Source organism: Heterodontus francisci, chromosome 37, assembly GCF_036365525.1.
Source record: "Heterodontus francisci isolate sHetFra1 chromosome 37, sHetFra1.hap1, whole genome shotgun sequence".
Taxonomy (NCBI): domain Eukaryota; kingdom Metazoa; phylum Chordata; class Chondrichthyes; order Heterodontiformes; family Heterodontidae; genus Heterodontus; species Heterodontus francisci.
In genome coordinates this window covers 33,808,916-33,822,880 of record NC_090407.1, presented here as the reverse complement: position 1 = coordinate 33,822,880, position 13,965 = coordinate 33,808,916, and the positions used below count along the sequence as shown (strand labels likewise).

At 41.5% G+C, this 13,965-nt stretch overlaps 1 protein-coding gene across 2 annotated transcripts in view; it reads right to left on the bottom strand.

Annotated features, from left to right (window-relative positions):
• The window catches only part of LOC137352250 (mannan-binding lectin serine protease 1-like), a 27,925-nt gene extending 13,960 nt beyond the window's left edge, over positions 1-13,965 (bottom strand). The window contains exons 1-4 of one of the 2 annotated variants that reach the window (XM_068017510.1): positions 13,880-13,965; positions 12,327-12,543; positions 11,262-11,439; positions 2,898-3,029 (exon numbers count right to left, since the gene is read on the bottom strand). In XM_068017510.1, the coding sequence (XP_067873611.1) occupies positions 2,898-3,029; positions 11,262-11,439; positions 12,327-12,543; positions 13,880-13,884 (532 nt within the window). In that variant the 5' untranslated portion in view covers positions 13,885-13,965. The remainder of the gene's footprint in view (positions 1-2,897; positions 3,030-11,261; positions 11,440-12,326; positions 12,544-13,879) is intronic. The other variant, XM_068017511.1, reaches the window with a different exon arrangement.

The following is a 13,965-nucleotide window of genomic DNA, read 5'->3' as shown; positions in this document are numbered from 1 at the left end:
CATCAATGTGTTTTGTCACATCTTCAAAGAATTCAATAAGGCTTGTGAGGCATGACCTGCCCCTCACAAAGCCATGCTGACTGTCTCTAATCAAACTATGCTTTTCCAAATAATCATAAATCCTGTCTCTCAGAATCCTCTCCAATAATTTGCCCACTACTGACGTGAGACTGACTGGTCTATAATTCCCAGGGTTATCCCTATTCCCTTTCTTGAACTAGGGAACAACATTTGCCACCCTCCAATCATCCAATACTACTCCAGTGGACAGTGAAGACACAAAGATCATCGCCAAAGGCGCAGCAATCTCTTCCCTCGCTTCCCGTAATATCCTTGGGTATATCCCATCTGGCCCCAGGGACTTATCTGTCCTCATATCATTCAAAATTTCCAGCACATCCTCCCTCTTAACCTCAACCTGTTCCAGCATATCAGCCTGTTCCACGCTGTCCTCACAAACGACCAGGTCCCTCTCACTAGTGAATACTGAAGCAAAGTATTCATTTAGGACCTCCCCTACCTCCTCCGACTCCAGGCAGAAGTTCCCTCCACTATCCCTGATCGGCCCTACCCTCACTCTGGCCATCCTCTTGTTCCTCACATAAGTGTAGAACGCCTTGGGATTTTCCTTAATCCTATCCGCCGACTTTTTCATGTCCCCTTCTAGCTCTCCTCAGTCCATTCTTCAGTTCCTTCCTGGCTACCTTGTAACCCTCTAGAGCCCTGTCTGATCCTTGCTTCCTAAACCTTAAGTAAGCTTCCTTCTTCCTCTTGACCAGCTGTTCCACATCTCTTGTCATCCAAGGTTCCTTCACCCTACCATCCCTTCCCTGCCTCATCGGGACAAACCTATCCAGCAGTCGCAGCAAGTGCTCCCTAAACAACCTCCACATTTCTGTCGTGCATTTCCCTGAGAACATCTGTTCCCAATTTATGCTCCGCAGTTCCTGCCTAATAGCATTGTAATTCCCCCTCCCCCAATTAAATATTTTCCCATCCTGTCTGCTCCTGTCCCTCTCCATGACTATAGTAAAGGTCAGGGAGTTGTGATCACTATCACCGAAATGTTCTCCCACCGAGAGATCTGCCACCTGGCCTGGTTCGTTGCCAAGCACCAAGTCCAACATAGTCTCCCCTCTAGTCGGCCTATCTACATATTGAGTCAGGAAACCTTCCTGGACACACCTGACAAAAACTGCTCCATCCAAACTATTTGCACTAAGGAGGTTCCAGTCAATATTAGGGAAGTTGAAGTCACCCATGACAACAACCCTGTTACTTCTGCACCTTTCCAAAATCTGCCTCCCAATCTGTTCCTCCATGTCTCTGTTGCTATTGGGGGGTCTATAGAAAACTCCCAACAAAGTGACTGCTCCTTTCCGGTTTCTGACTTCCACCCATAATGACTCACTTGCTTAAAACCCAATTCTTTTCTAACCTTTGCCAGTTCTGATGAAAGGTCACAGACCTGAAACATTAACTTTGCTTCTCTCTCCACAGATGCTGCCAGACCTGCTGAGTGTTTCCAGCACTTTTTGTTTTTACTTCAGAAATAATCCTCTGCTTAGGATTTAAAATGTGCTATATAAATGCAAGTTCTTTCAAAGACTGCACACCCATATCACACCCAGTGCTCAGTGAGCCCCTGATCTAAGTCCATTAAGAATATCCTCAACCCTCAATAACTAACACTATGAAAATATATAACCTTCCCAATGTATGTAACGGTGAGTATTCTATATCCAGTTCTCTACCATGACCTAAGAAAGCACACACACTTTCCTAAATTCAATTAAAAATGTAAAAAGAATGCTCCATATGAAATATCAGGGGCATTTCACAACATGGATTATATTACCCTTGATTTATACCTTGTGCCTTTGCCAATGTAACCCAGTGCCTTATGTGATTCTGTATTATTGGAACTAAGCTTTGTATTGATAGTTTGATAATTTTAGCAAATATAGATTAGAATTTCTGATCGGTGAAATTTATATTAAAATACTTAAGATGCATCGATGAATGCCCATATTACAATAGTGCACATAGAAATTCAGTACAAGCTTATGTTCAAGCTTGAACTTTGCCAGTTAGAATTTCCACACTGATAAACTTTAGATTTCATTCTTGATAAGCACACTGCTTCACTTAGCACAAGCTCCTTTGTATTCTTACATCAGGGTAAGTTTGCAGGACCATTGAACAGGTTAAATGACAAAGCAAATTATAGCTGTGAGACTTAGTATGTTGATGTAATCAATAAAACAAAGAGACTGTGAGAACAAAATCAGGCAACAGAACTCAGCGCCAGACAAAACCAAGCTAGAATATTTGTTAATATATTAATTTATGGTGGTGTGTGGAACAGAATAAGGTACCAGTTGTATGGTAAATATACAGGGAGGGAAAAACACACAAAAATGTATGGTCTTGGAATACTTTGCTTCTTTAAATAGATTGATTTTGTTTTACTAATCATTTGATCGATTGGGACATTCCATACTAAAATAAAATACTTGACAAAGAGTAGCCATACTCATAATAGAGCCTGGAAGACATTTGCAGTTCACCTCCCTGTTCGCTCCACTCTTGGTCGAAGCTCCTTTTCGGTTAAAAGAAGGCAAGGAAATGCCACTGGGAGGCAGCATTATTCCAGTTTCCACTGAGCAAGTGAAAGGTCTTAATAGAACTATTGACTGTGTAGTTGTTCTTTCTCCTTCTTGTTGGGAAATGCCTGCTCGTCGCTGTCAGTGGCAGGATTGGAATCAAAATCTCACTATGTAGGGAACTACAGGTACAGTTCTGTGTCCAATAACTCTTGAGAGTGGCTTTTGACAAAAGAAGCATTGGATAGAGGTTCAGCTCTGAGCCACACACTACATTTTTGACTTTCTTACCTCTGCAGATTCTGTTATCTGAATCTAGGAGGTACCCCAGCTTACAGGAACAGTAGTACCCTCCCAGATAGTTGTGACAATGATGGTCGCAGAATGGCTCTTCAAAAGCTGTCTGATCACATTCGTCAATATCTATGAAAGCAAGGCATGACAGAAGGTCAAAGTTTAAATCTGCTGCGTTGTCTTGTTGTCACTGTCTCATACTGGGTATGACTCCATGGACCTGGATAGCAGTTCGGTACTTCATCCAAGTAGCCATCCATTGAGTACACTGCAACAAGTATGTGCAGGCTATTCATTCATGGAAGACATTACATCTATTCCTGCTCCTGATCTCAGCATCACATTTCTAGCAGGATAGCAATCAAGAGCAGGAACCCTGACTGTTTCTTCTTCCTCTCGCTACTTGGCGCAGGGTCTCATAAACCAATTGTAGTGAACCTAACTCCAGCTGAGATTAGATATGGTACTTTATTGGCTGTGAAGTGCTTTGGGGCATTCTGAACAGCACTGTATAAAAATGCAAATTCCTTCTTTCTCTATTATACCAGGCAAAAACATTCTCTCTGTTTTTGTTTTGAGTGTGCAGGCGATTTCTTTGAGTGCAAGGCCCCTTTAAATTTTTTTTGCAGCTGTGCTGGATAATTTAAAGGGGCCAACTTGTGCACGGTCCACGTGGGGACTTCCAGGTTGCAGCGGGGCCGTGCAGCTTAGAGGGAACATTGCCAGGCAGTGCTGTGCCTGTTGAGCCATTAGAGGAGCTTTGTTCTGCATTTATATTACAGGAGGGCCTTTAACGGCTTGTAAATACCAAGTTGTTTTGAAGTCACAGAAGCTACCCCGATGGTTTAGTTGATCAATCTGCCAACATTCACTGCCTTGGCTCATATATGAGAAATATTCACTTTTGGGAGATCCTACAGTATGTATGGATCCGCACCCCAACAAGTGCCAACATCTTAAAGAGAGACAGGAAGAAAAGTCAAAGGAAAGCTGCTTGATATGAAATAGAAGTGTTAGATATTCGATGAGAAAGTTAATTCAATTAAAAAATGGTCTAGAAAGGATGAAGCATTCTAAATGTCTCTTCACCATGCTAAAAGACACACAGGGTACTTTCCTTTGTAAAGCACTGCTTTGGAAACAGAAGCATAGTGATGGGTTCCCTCATCTTTCAGGCACCTGACTGAACAAAGAAATGATTCATAAAATCAGTTTCAATGAAGAAGGCTCTTCAGCACGTCTAATCGCAGAAGAGATAAAAAGAGTGTGGTAAGTTAAAATGTGTGTTAAAAATATAATAGTATAATGGCTGAACAGTGTCTACTGCTCAAATAAAAGTTCAATACACTAATGCTTAAGAAATAAAGCAAGTGAATTAGAAGCGCAAATTCAGCTTAAAAGGTATGACACAGTGGCCACCACTGAGAGCTGGCCATAAACTGGGCATGACTAGGAGATAAATATTCCAGGTTAAAAGTCTTTAGAAAGAACAGGGTAATTGCTTAAAAGCTTAAAGGGGGTGGAATTCTTCAAGTGCATTCAGGAGAGCTTTTTGAGCCAGTACGTAGAGAGTCCTACAAGAGGAGGAGCGGTACTGGACCTAATCCTAGGGAATGAAGCCAGACAAGTGGTAGAAGTGACAGTGGGGGAGCATTTCGGGGATAATGACCATAACTTTGTATGATTTAAGGTTGTTTTAGAAAAGGACATAGTGGGACTGGAAATAAGAGTACTGAATTGAGGGAAGGCAGATTTCAATATGATAAAACAGGATCTGGCCAAAGTAAACTGGGAGCAGCTTCTTATAGGAAAGTCTACATCAGACCAGTGGGAGTCATTTAGAAAGGAAATTCTGATGGTTCAGGTCCAGCAGGTTCCCATAAAGGTGAAGAGTAGGACCAACAAGTCCAGGGAACCCTGGATATCAGCGGGATATAGAGGATTGGATAATGAAAAAAAAGGAGGCGTATGGCAGATTCAGAGTGCTGAGAACAGCAGAGGCCCTAGCGGAGTATAGAAAGTGTAGGGGAGTACTTTAAAAAGTAATTAGGAGAGCGAAGAGGGGGCATGAAAAATCAGTGGCAGACAAGATAAAGGAAAATCCAAAGGCATTTTATAAGTATGTTAGGGGCAAGAGGATAATCAGGGAAAAAGTGGGGCCATTAGGGATCTAATAGGCAATCTGGTGTGGAGCCGGAGGACATGGATGAGTTTTTGAACGATTACTTTTCATCTGTGTTCACTATGAAGAGGGACGATGTAGGTGTAGTGATCAGGGAGGGGGAATTGTGATATACTTGAACATATTAGCATTGAAAAGGAGGAGGTATTAGCTGTATTAGCAAACTTAAAGGTGGATAAATCACCAGGCACTGATGAGATGTATCCCAGGCTGCTATGTGAGGCAAGGGAGGAGATAGCAGGGGCTCTGACACAAATTTTCAGATCCTCTCGGGCCGCAGGAGAGGTGCCAGAGGATTGGAGGACAGCGAATGTGGCACCATTATTCAAGAAGGGTTGCAGGGATAAACCAGGTAAATATAGGCCTGTGAGTCTAAAGTCAGTGGTAGGGAGATTGTTGAAAAAATTCTGAGAGACAGGATTAATCTCCACTTGGAGAGGTAGGGATTGATCAGGGAAAGGCAGCATAGCTTTGTCAGGGGGAGATCGTGTCTAACAAATTTGATTGAATTTTTCGAGGAGGTGACTAGACGTGTAGATGAGGCTAAAGCAGTTGATGTTGTCTACATGGACTTCAGTAAGGCTTTTGATATGATCCCACATGTGAGATTGGTTAAGAAAGTAAGAGCCCATGGGATCCAGGGTAATTTGGCAAATTGGATTCAAAATTGGCTTAGTGGCAGGAGGCAGAGGGTGATGGTTGAGGGTTGTTTCTGCGAGTGGAGGCCTGTGACCAGTGGTGTACCGCAGGGATCAGTGCTGGGACCCTTGCTGTTTGTAGTGTACATTAATGATTTAGACATGAATATAGGAGGTATGATCAGTAAGTTCACAGACAACACGAAAATTGGCGGTGTTGTAAATAGTGAGGAGGAAGGCCTTAGATTACAGGACGATATAGATGGGCTGGTAAGATGGGCAGAGCAGTGGCAAATGGAATTTAATCCTGAGAAGTGTGAGGTGATGCATTTTGGGAGGACTAACAAGGCAAGGGAATATACAATGGATGGTAGGACCCTAGGGAGTACAGAGGGTCAGAGGGACCTTGGGGTGCTTGACTATAGATCACTGAAGGCAGCAGCACAGGTAGATAAGGTGGTTAGGAAGGCATATGGGATACTTGCCTTTATTAGCCAAGGCATAGAATATAAGAGCAGGGAGGTTATAATAGAGCTGTATAAAACGCTAGTTAGGCCACAGCTGGAGTATTGTATACAGTTCTGGTCACCACACTATAGGAAGGATGTGATTGCAGTGGAGAGGATGCAGAGGAGATTCACCAGGATGTTACATGGGCTGGAGCATTTCAGTTATGAAGAGAGACTGGATAGGCTTGGGTTGTTTTCCTTGGAGCGGAGAAGGCTGAGGGGGGACCTGATTGAGGTATACACAATTATGAGGGGTATAGATATGATAGATAGGAAGAAACTTTTTCCCTTATCGGAGATGTCAATAACTAGGGGGCATAGGTTTAAGGTAAGGGGCAGGAGGTTTAGAGAGGAGTTGAGGAAAAAGTTTTTCACCCAGAGGGTGGTTGGAATCTGGAACACACTGCCTGAAGGGGTGGTAGAGGCAGGAACCCTCACAACATTTAAGAAGTATTTAGATGAGCACTTGAAACACCATAACATACAAGGCTACAGGTCAAGTGCGGGGATGTGTGATTAGTTTTGGACGGGTGCTTGATGGACGGCGCAGGTGGGTTGGGCCGAGGGGCCTTTTTCTGTGCTGTAAAACTCTATGACTCTAATTGGAAAAGGAGGAAGGGAAGCAATATTGACAAGGGACACTATTTCTGTGTTAGAAAGAAGGGATATCAGTAAGACAAGGCAGTAAAAATGCTATGGGTAGAACTAAGAAAAGGATGCAAAACTTTGATGGGAGTTGTTTGTAGATCTCCAAATGGCAGTGATAAAGTTGCATGATACATAAACCTGGAGATTGGAGAAGTTTATTGCAAGAACAGTATAGTTATAACTGGAGTCTAATTTTCACATAGACTGATGGAAGCAAAACAACTTGAGTCCCAAAAGCAGCAAATTTCTTGAGTGTATTCAGGAAAGTCTTCTTGAACAATATATACTTGAACCAACAAGACAACAAGTTATCATATATTTGATGATGAGTAATGAGCCTGAATTAGTCAATAATCTAATAGTAAGGGAAGACATAACTAACAGCAAACATACTATGATAGAATTCACTATAGGTTTGAGAGGGAGAGGGGTGAATCATGAATCAAGGTTTTAAATTTAGGTAAGGCTGACTTTGGAGGGATGAGGCAGGAATTGACCCCAATTGACTAGGCAGGACAATTAACGGATAAAACTACGGATAAACAGTGGGGTGTTCAAAAATATTTGGTGGAATACAAGAATTGCACATACCCCTAAAGGGCAAAAGCTCTGTGTGTAATTAAACAACCTTGGTCAGCAAGGCAAATGAGAGATGGTATAAAGCTAAAAGAAAGGTCTTATACAAAGATAAAGCACAATGGAGATCCCATGGACTAGAAAAGATATAAAGAATAACAAAGCCATACAAAGAAAGTGGCAAGAGCTGCAAAAATGGAATATGAGAAAAAGTTTGTTAGGGATATCAAGGAAGAAATTAAAGGTTTTAACAAGTATATTAAGTAAATCAGGGTGGCTAAGATTAAAGTGGATCCCTTGATGACAGATGTAGGTGCTATTGTAATTGGAGATCAGGAAATGACAGACTTGCCAAATAGCTACTTCGTACCAGCCTTCACAGTAGAGGATGAGGATAAAATATTGGAATAAAAGAAAAACTAAAAATACATCAAGGGGAGGAACCAACTAGATTCAATTTAAGTAAACAAAATGACGATGGTGGAACTTGAGATTAAAGATAGACATATCGATATTAAAAGAACTAGGTGAGGAAATTGCTGATGTGTTAATCATGATTTTCCAAAACACACTCATTATAAGAATTGTCGCCTTGGATTGGAAAACTACCAATGTCACTCCATTATTTAAGAAGGGTAGGATAGATAAACTAGGAAATGATATGGTTATTAGTCTAATGTCAGTTGTGCAGAAGTTACTAGAATCTGTTATTAGGAACAGAGTGACTGAGCTTTTGGATAAATATGCGATGATCTGAGAGAGCCATCATGAATTTGTAAAGGGAAAGTCATGTCTAATGAGCCTAGTTGAATTTTTTGAGGAGTTAACTAACTTGGTAGATAAGGGTCTGTTTGTGGATGTTATTTACAAGAACTTCCAGAAGGCATTCAACAAGGTTCCACATGAGATTTTTAAATAAATGAGAGTGCATGGAATTGGAGGCAACCTATTGGCTTAGATAGGCAATTGTTTAGGAAGTAGATGTCATGCTAGGCCCCCACCTGCCAAATATGAGGCACATTAATGTTGTCATGAACATTGATTTTCAACTGTTACTAGAGTGAGGGGAGGACTTGCTGAACAGATCAGCCATGGCTGGAAAAGACATTTGCATTTTAACAGACGATGTTTGGAAGGACAAAGCAGCCATTCCCTGACATTCAACCCCCAATGGACTTTTGATCACCAGACGTTGAAGATGCGGGAGCTCGTATTCCAGGTTAACTGCTAAGATGGCCGAATACACAAACGGACATGATCAAATCAGCCAGTCACATGACTAACCTACTGGCCAACCTGAGTTTTTTGAATTTGTACAAACTGTTTGGGCGGTGTTTGTTTGCTCCTGAACTGAGAAGATCTCTCTCCTGTCTGCTCCCATCTCTTTCTCACAAGCCTCTGAATCCACTGAAGACACAAGAACCCCAAAAGAGAAAAGTCTCCTACAGCGAACAAAGTTTAAGAAGAATACTGGGCCCCAACAAAAGCAAGATCTTCCTACAATCAAGGCTTCTACAGTGAGCTCGAAGAACCGTAACAACAACTCTTCAGATATTGCCTCAAACCTTTCCACTTTATTTTTCTTCTCTTTTCTGTCTCTATTTGCATGTGTGTATAGCGTATGTATGCTAGAGTGGGGCGCAGCGTGTATTCGCAGGCGTTAACCGAATTAGAGTCTAAGTTTAAGTTTAATAAATTTCAACTTTTCTTCTTTAAACCTAAGGAAGCCTGTTTGTGCTGGTTTCTTTGCCTTATAATTGGAAAGCAGTGAACAAGGATTCACCAAGGGGGAGCTAAAAACACAGTGTGTTTAAAATTAAACCCTGTTACAATAAGACCAGGTGAAGGCTGAAAGGGAACCCTAGATCTCTTTCTCACCTGGTTGTAACACAGAGGGTAGGGATAATGACAGAAATGTGACTCATGGTGTTCCGCGCGCATGTGTACTGGGCCCCCAGCTTTTCACTATATTTATAAATGTCTTGGATGAAGGAATAGAGGGGCATATACCTAAGTTTGCTGACAACACTAAGTTAGGTGGCACAATAAATAGTACCGATGGCAGCAGAAAGTTTCAAAGGGACATTGATGGATTAGGTAAGTAGGCATAACTGTGGCAGGTAGAATTTGATGTTGGAAATTTTCTAAATGGCTAGAAGCTGGAAGTTTGGTTGAGCAGAGAGATTTAGGGGTCCATGTACAGAAATCACTAAAAGCTAGTGGACAGGTACAAAGAATAATTAAAAAGACTAATGGATTGTTAGCCTTTATCTCAAACGGGCTGGAATACAAAGGATTGGAAATTATGTTTCAGCAGTAGAGTTCTGGTATATAGGGTAGATAGAGAAAAACAATTTTCTGTGGTGGTAGAGTCCAATAACCTTAAAATTAGAGCTAGGCTGCTTAGGGGTGATGCCAGAAAACACTTCTTCATGAAAACCTGGGATTCTCACCCAAAAAGCTGTTGAGGCTGGGGGTCAATTGAAAATTTCAAAACTGAGATTGATAGATTCTTGTTAGACAGGAGTATTAAGCATTATGGAACCAAGGAGGGGATGTGGTAGATGCAGTTAAGATAAGGATCACCCATGATCTATTTGAATGGTGAAACAATCTCGAGAGCTGAATAGTTTACTCCATTTCCTATATTCCTTCCTATCTTATTCCATTCTTCTTGAATACCAATCAAATCACTTTCCCATTACAGCATCTAGCTGTGTCTTAACTGAGTCCAGTACCTCCTAGCATCAATCACCCTTCTTAACAACCTGTTCCAGTAGTAGACCATACTTTGGGTTTTAGAAATACTTCAACAACAACTTACAGTTCAATAGTGCTCTTCATATAGGGAACAACAAATTGTATTTATATAGCACCTTTAATGTAGTAACACATCCCAAGGCACTTGACAGGAACGTTATCAAACAGAATTTGACACCAAGCTAAATAATGAGCCATTATAGGAGGTGACCCAAAGCTTGGTGAAAGAGTTAGGTTTGAAGGAGTATCTGAAGGGAAAGTGAGAGGTAGCGAAGCAGGGACATTTAAGGAGGGAATTCCAGAACTTAGAGGCTAGACAGCTGAAGGCACAACAGGGCGATATAAATTGGAAATGGCCAAGAGGTCTGAATTGGAGGAGCACAGAGATCTCAGAGAGTTGTAAGGCTGGGGGAGGTTACAGAGATAGGGAGGGGGCAAGGTCATTGGAGGGATTTGAACACAAAGATGAAATGTTAAATTTGAGCTGCTGCTGGACTGGGAGCCAATGCAGATCAGAGAGCACAGGGGTAATCGGTGAATGGGATTTGGTGCGACATCCTAGAGCAGTTTATAGGAAGGTGGGCATCAAGCAGGTGAGAAAACAGAGGTGATAATGATGTTATGGACTTGCCAAAACATGGTCAAAAATTTGGTTTAAGAAAGCTTTTGAAAACAGAAAGGGTGGTCGTCAGGTGGAGGGATTTTGAGAGGGGGTTCCAGAGGAAAGAACAGTGGCTGAAGGAATGGTCAGTGATGGTAGAGCAAGAGGGAGTGAGAACAAAGAAATATGCCAGTATCCAAGCAGCAAAAGGTGCGTTCATGGATTTATGGTTGGTGGACCTGTGGAGCTTGGTTGGGGCAAGGCTACAGAGGGATTTGAATACAAGGACAAGGATCTTATAATCAATCCATTTGGGTACAGGTAGCCAGCGAGTCTTGACAAGGTTAAAACTGATACTTCCTGGCATTTGCTCCATACCATCCCTTCGCAACTCTGAAACAGTGACCCTCTCTTGCTTATAGATTCAGGTATAAAGTAAGATCTTACCTACGGCTGCATAATGTGCAGCAAATCCAGTGTAGTTCTTCTCGTTTGAATAATCAGTTCTGAATATCACTGTCATGTTGTTCCCTGTGGAATAGAATTGTTTGTTACCTGGAGCCTCTTCTGTATCTGTGCTGGTCTCACCACAGAGCTTGGCCAGCTGTTGACCCACGATCAGGATCTGAACACAATTAAAACAAAATGTTGGCACTTTTTTTTAATTAGCCTTTTTCTCTCACCCGTGATCCTAAACCTATCTTTCTTTTCCTTGCCGATTTCAGGATTAAAAAAAAATTAGAAACAAAATGCACGTATAAAATACCTCTATTCATTACTTTAACAAAGGCATGAACCCATTTTAAACACTCAAAGAAATTTTATACAACCATGTTAACACATTTTATTTATTAATATTTGAATATTTCAATCCCTTCTTTTCCCCTCTCATTTTGTCCTTATTTGTTTTACAATTTTTACACTCTTCTTCACGTGCATTTTTACACTGAGGTTGGCTGATACTTTATTCGCTGCTAGATATTGTGTACCAAGCAGCATAATGAGATGTCAGCTTTCATTCTGGACCTGCTTGGAGGAATTGGCAGCTCTTGATTGCTGGCTGTCCAGCCTTCAATCACTCTAGTGTAATGTAAGCACTTTTGAGGTTGACATGAAACAATCTACATGACCAGTTGGGTTATTGCATCTCTAGTCACATCTGCTGCTGGTAATTATTTAATTTACAACCACATGAAAGTAAAAGTTTCATGCACACTATCCTCAACAACCAACTTGGGGTAAAGAATGCCTTTTACTGTTATGTATGGTGATATCATAAGTCTATTGGAACATTTCCTCTGCATTTCTAGTAAAATCACAAACATTTATTTGACAATGCATTTAATATTTTGTCACCAGTTACTACAGAGAGAATCCTTCATAAATGGATTTCTGATGTTACTCTAAAGACCAGATTAATTCTTACACCAATACTGTTCCAGGCTGGTTTCTGGAATGTTCTTTGACCCCCATATCCACCAGCACTCCCAACACCAATACAGGTAGAGATACCTTAACATGGTCATAGTCACAGCGGTAGGATGGTTCAAGGCTGAAATGTGAGAAATACAGTTTTATCACAAATCCACTGGGAGCAGTGATGTTCCAGGTCTGGTAGATATTGTCTCCATATGCAGTTGGAAAACCAGGAGACTGGAGTTCCCCAAACATGTCACTCAACTGAAAGCCAAAAGCTGCTGGTAATAGCGGCGAGATCCACAGGAGTAGCCTGGGAAGATAGAATGAACAGAACTGAAGTATATCACTTGGAACTGGTTGGGCAGCAGCAGTTGGAATAGGAGATTATTGTTTGATAAATTTTTGCCCTCGTCCCTTCCTATCTAGGTAACCTCCTCCAGCCCTACAATCGTCCAAGAACTCTGTGCTTCTCCAATTCTGGTTACTTGCACATCCCTTATTTTCTTTGCGCCACCATTGGTAGCCGTGCCTTCAGTTGCCTGGGCCCTAAGCTCTCGAATTCCCTCCATAAACCTCTCTACCTTTCTCTCCTCCAAGGTTTTGGTCACCAATCCTAATATTTCCTTATGTGGCTCAGTATCAGATTTTGTCTGATAATACTGCTGTGAAATGTCTTGGGACGTTTTACTACATTAGAGGTGCTATATAAATGCAGATTGGTGTTGCTGTTGTTCATTAGCTTGAAGACTGCCAACAATGGGGAATAAAGTACATTTCCACTTTCTGGCACCCAATGCCGGGAACAAGCTTTAATGGCCGAATGTAAAGCTCCCTTATATACAATATAACAAAAATTGTGCACAGCTATTTTGATTCACCCAAATAAAAGGTTTGCCAAACACTTTTATTGAAGATATTGCCCCTTTAGTGGCCTCTCTACTGTATTTTCCTGTGAAAACACTCTTCCATCTTGCTTTTCATCAGCCCCTACTTTATTTTACCCTTTGTCTCTGCCTGTTTAAATATAGGTTGCTATAGAATTTCCTTTTAACAATTCCTTAACTGAACCTCAGAAGAATACCAACTACATAAAATCATACAGCACAGAACGCAGCAGGCCATTCAGCGTATCCTGCCTGTGCTAACTCTTTGAAGGTGCTATCAAATTAGTCCCACTCCCCTGCTCTTCCCCCATAGCCCTGCACCAGATCTAATATTAATCCCCTCAAGCAGTGCATCCTGACAACTTCTTTAAATGAAATTGCCAAATCCTGGGGGCCAATGCCCAATTGAAATTAAGTTCAAACCATCCCAAACTGATTTCACATAGTGCCCTCACAGAAAGGGAGGAGCTTCCTGTCCCATCCATCTGGGTTAGATTCAAACCCAGGCTAGCAAGGTGAAATTCCAATTCACTAACTCACCCTGTTGGACAGTTTCCAATAAATAAAAATAGTTTTGTGCTGTAACATAGTCACAAGAGAGAGAGAAATTCAGTTTGAAGGTAAAATTTTTGCAAGAGCAAAATTTTTTAAAAGCAGCATTTTATTTTAAGCCTGCAAATCCTTCCAGCCCAGACCCTGTCCATTGATGTACAGTTTTACTGACCACTCTTGCCCAGTTAATGCTGCCTCTGCTTCACTTACCACATTGTAAGAGACTTTTTGCACTTTTCTCCTCTTTATTGCTAGACCCCTGGTTTCTGTGAGCCCCTGTGATGTCTGCACATTTG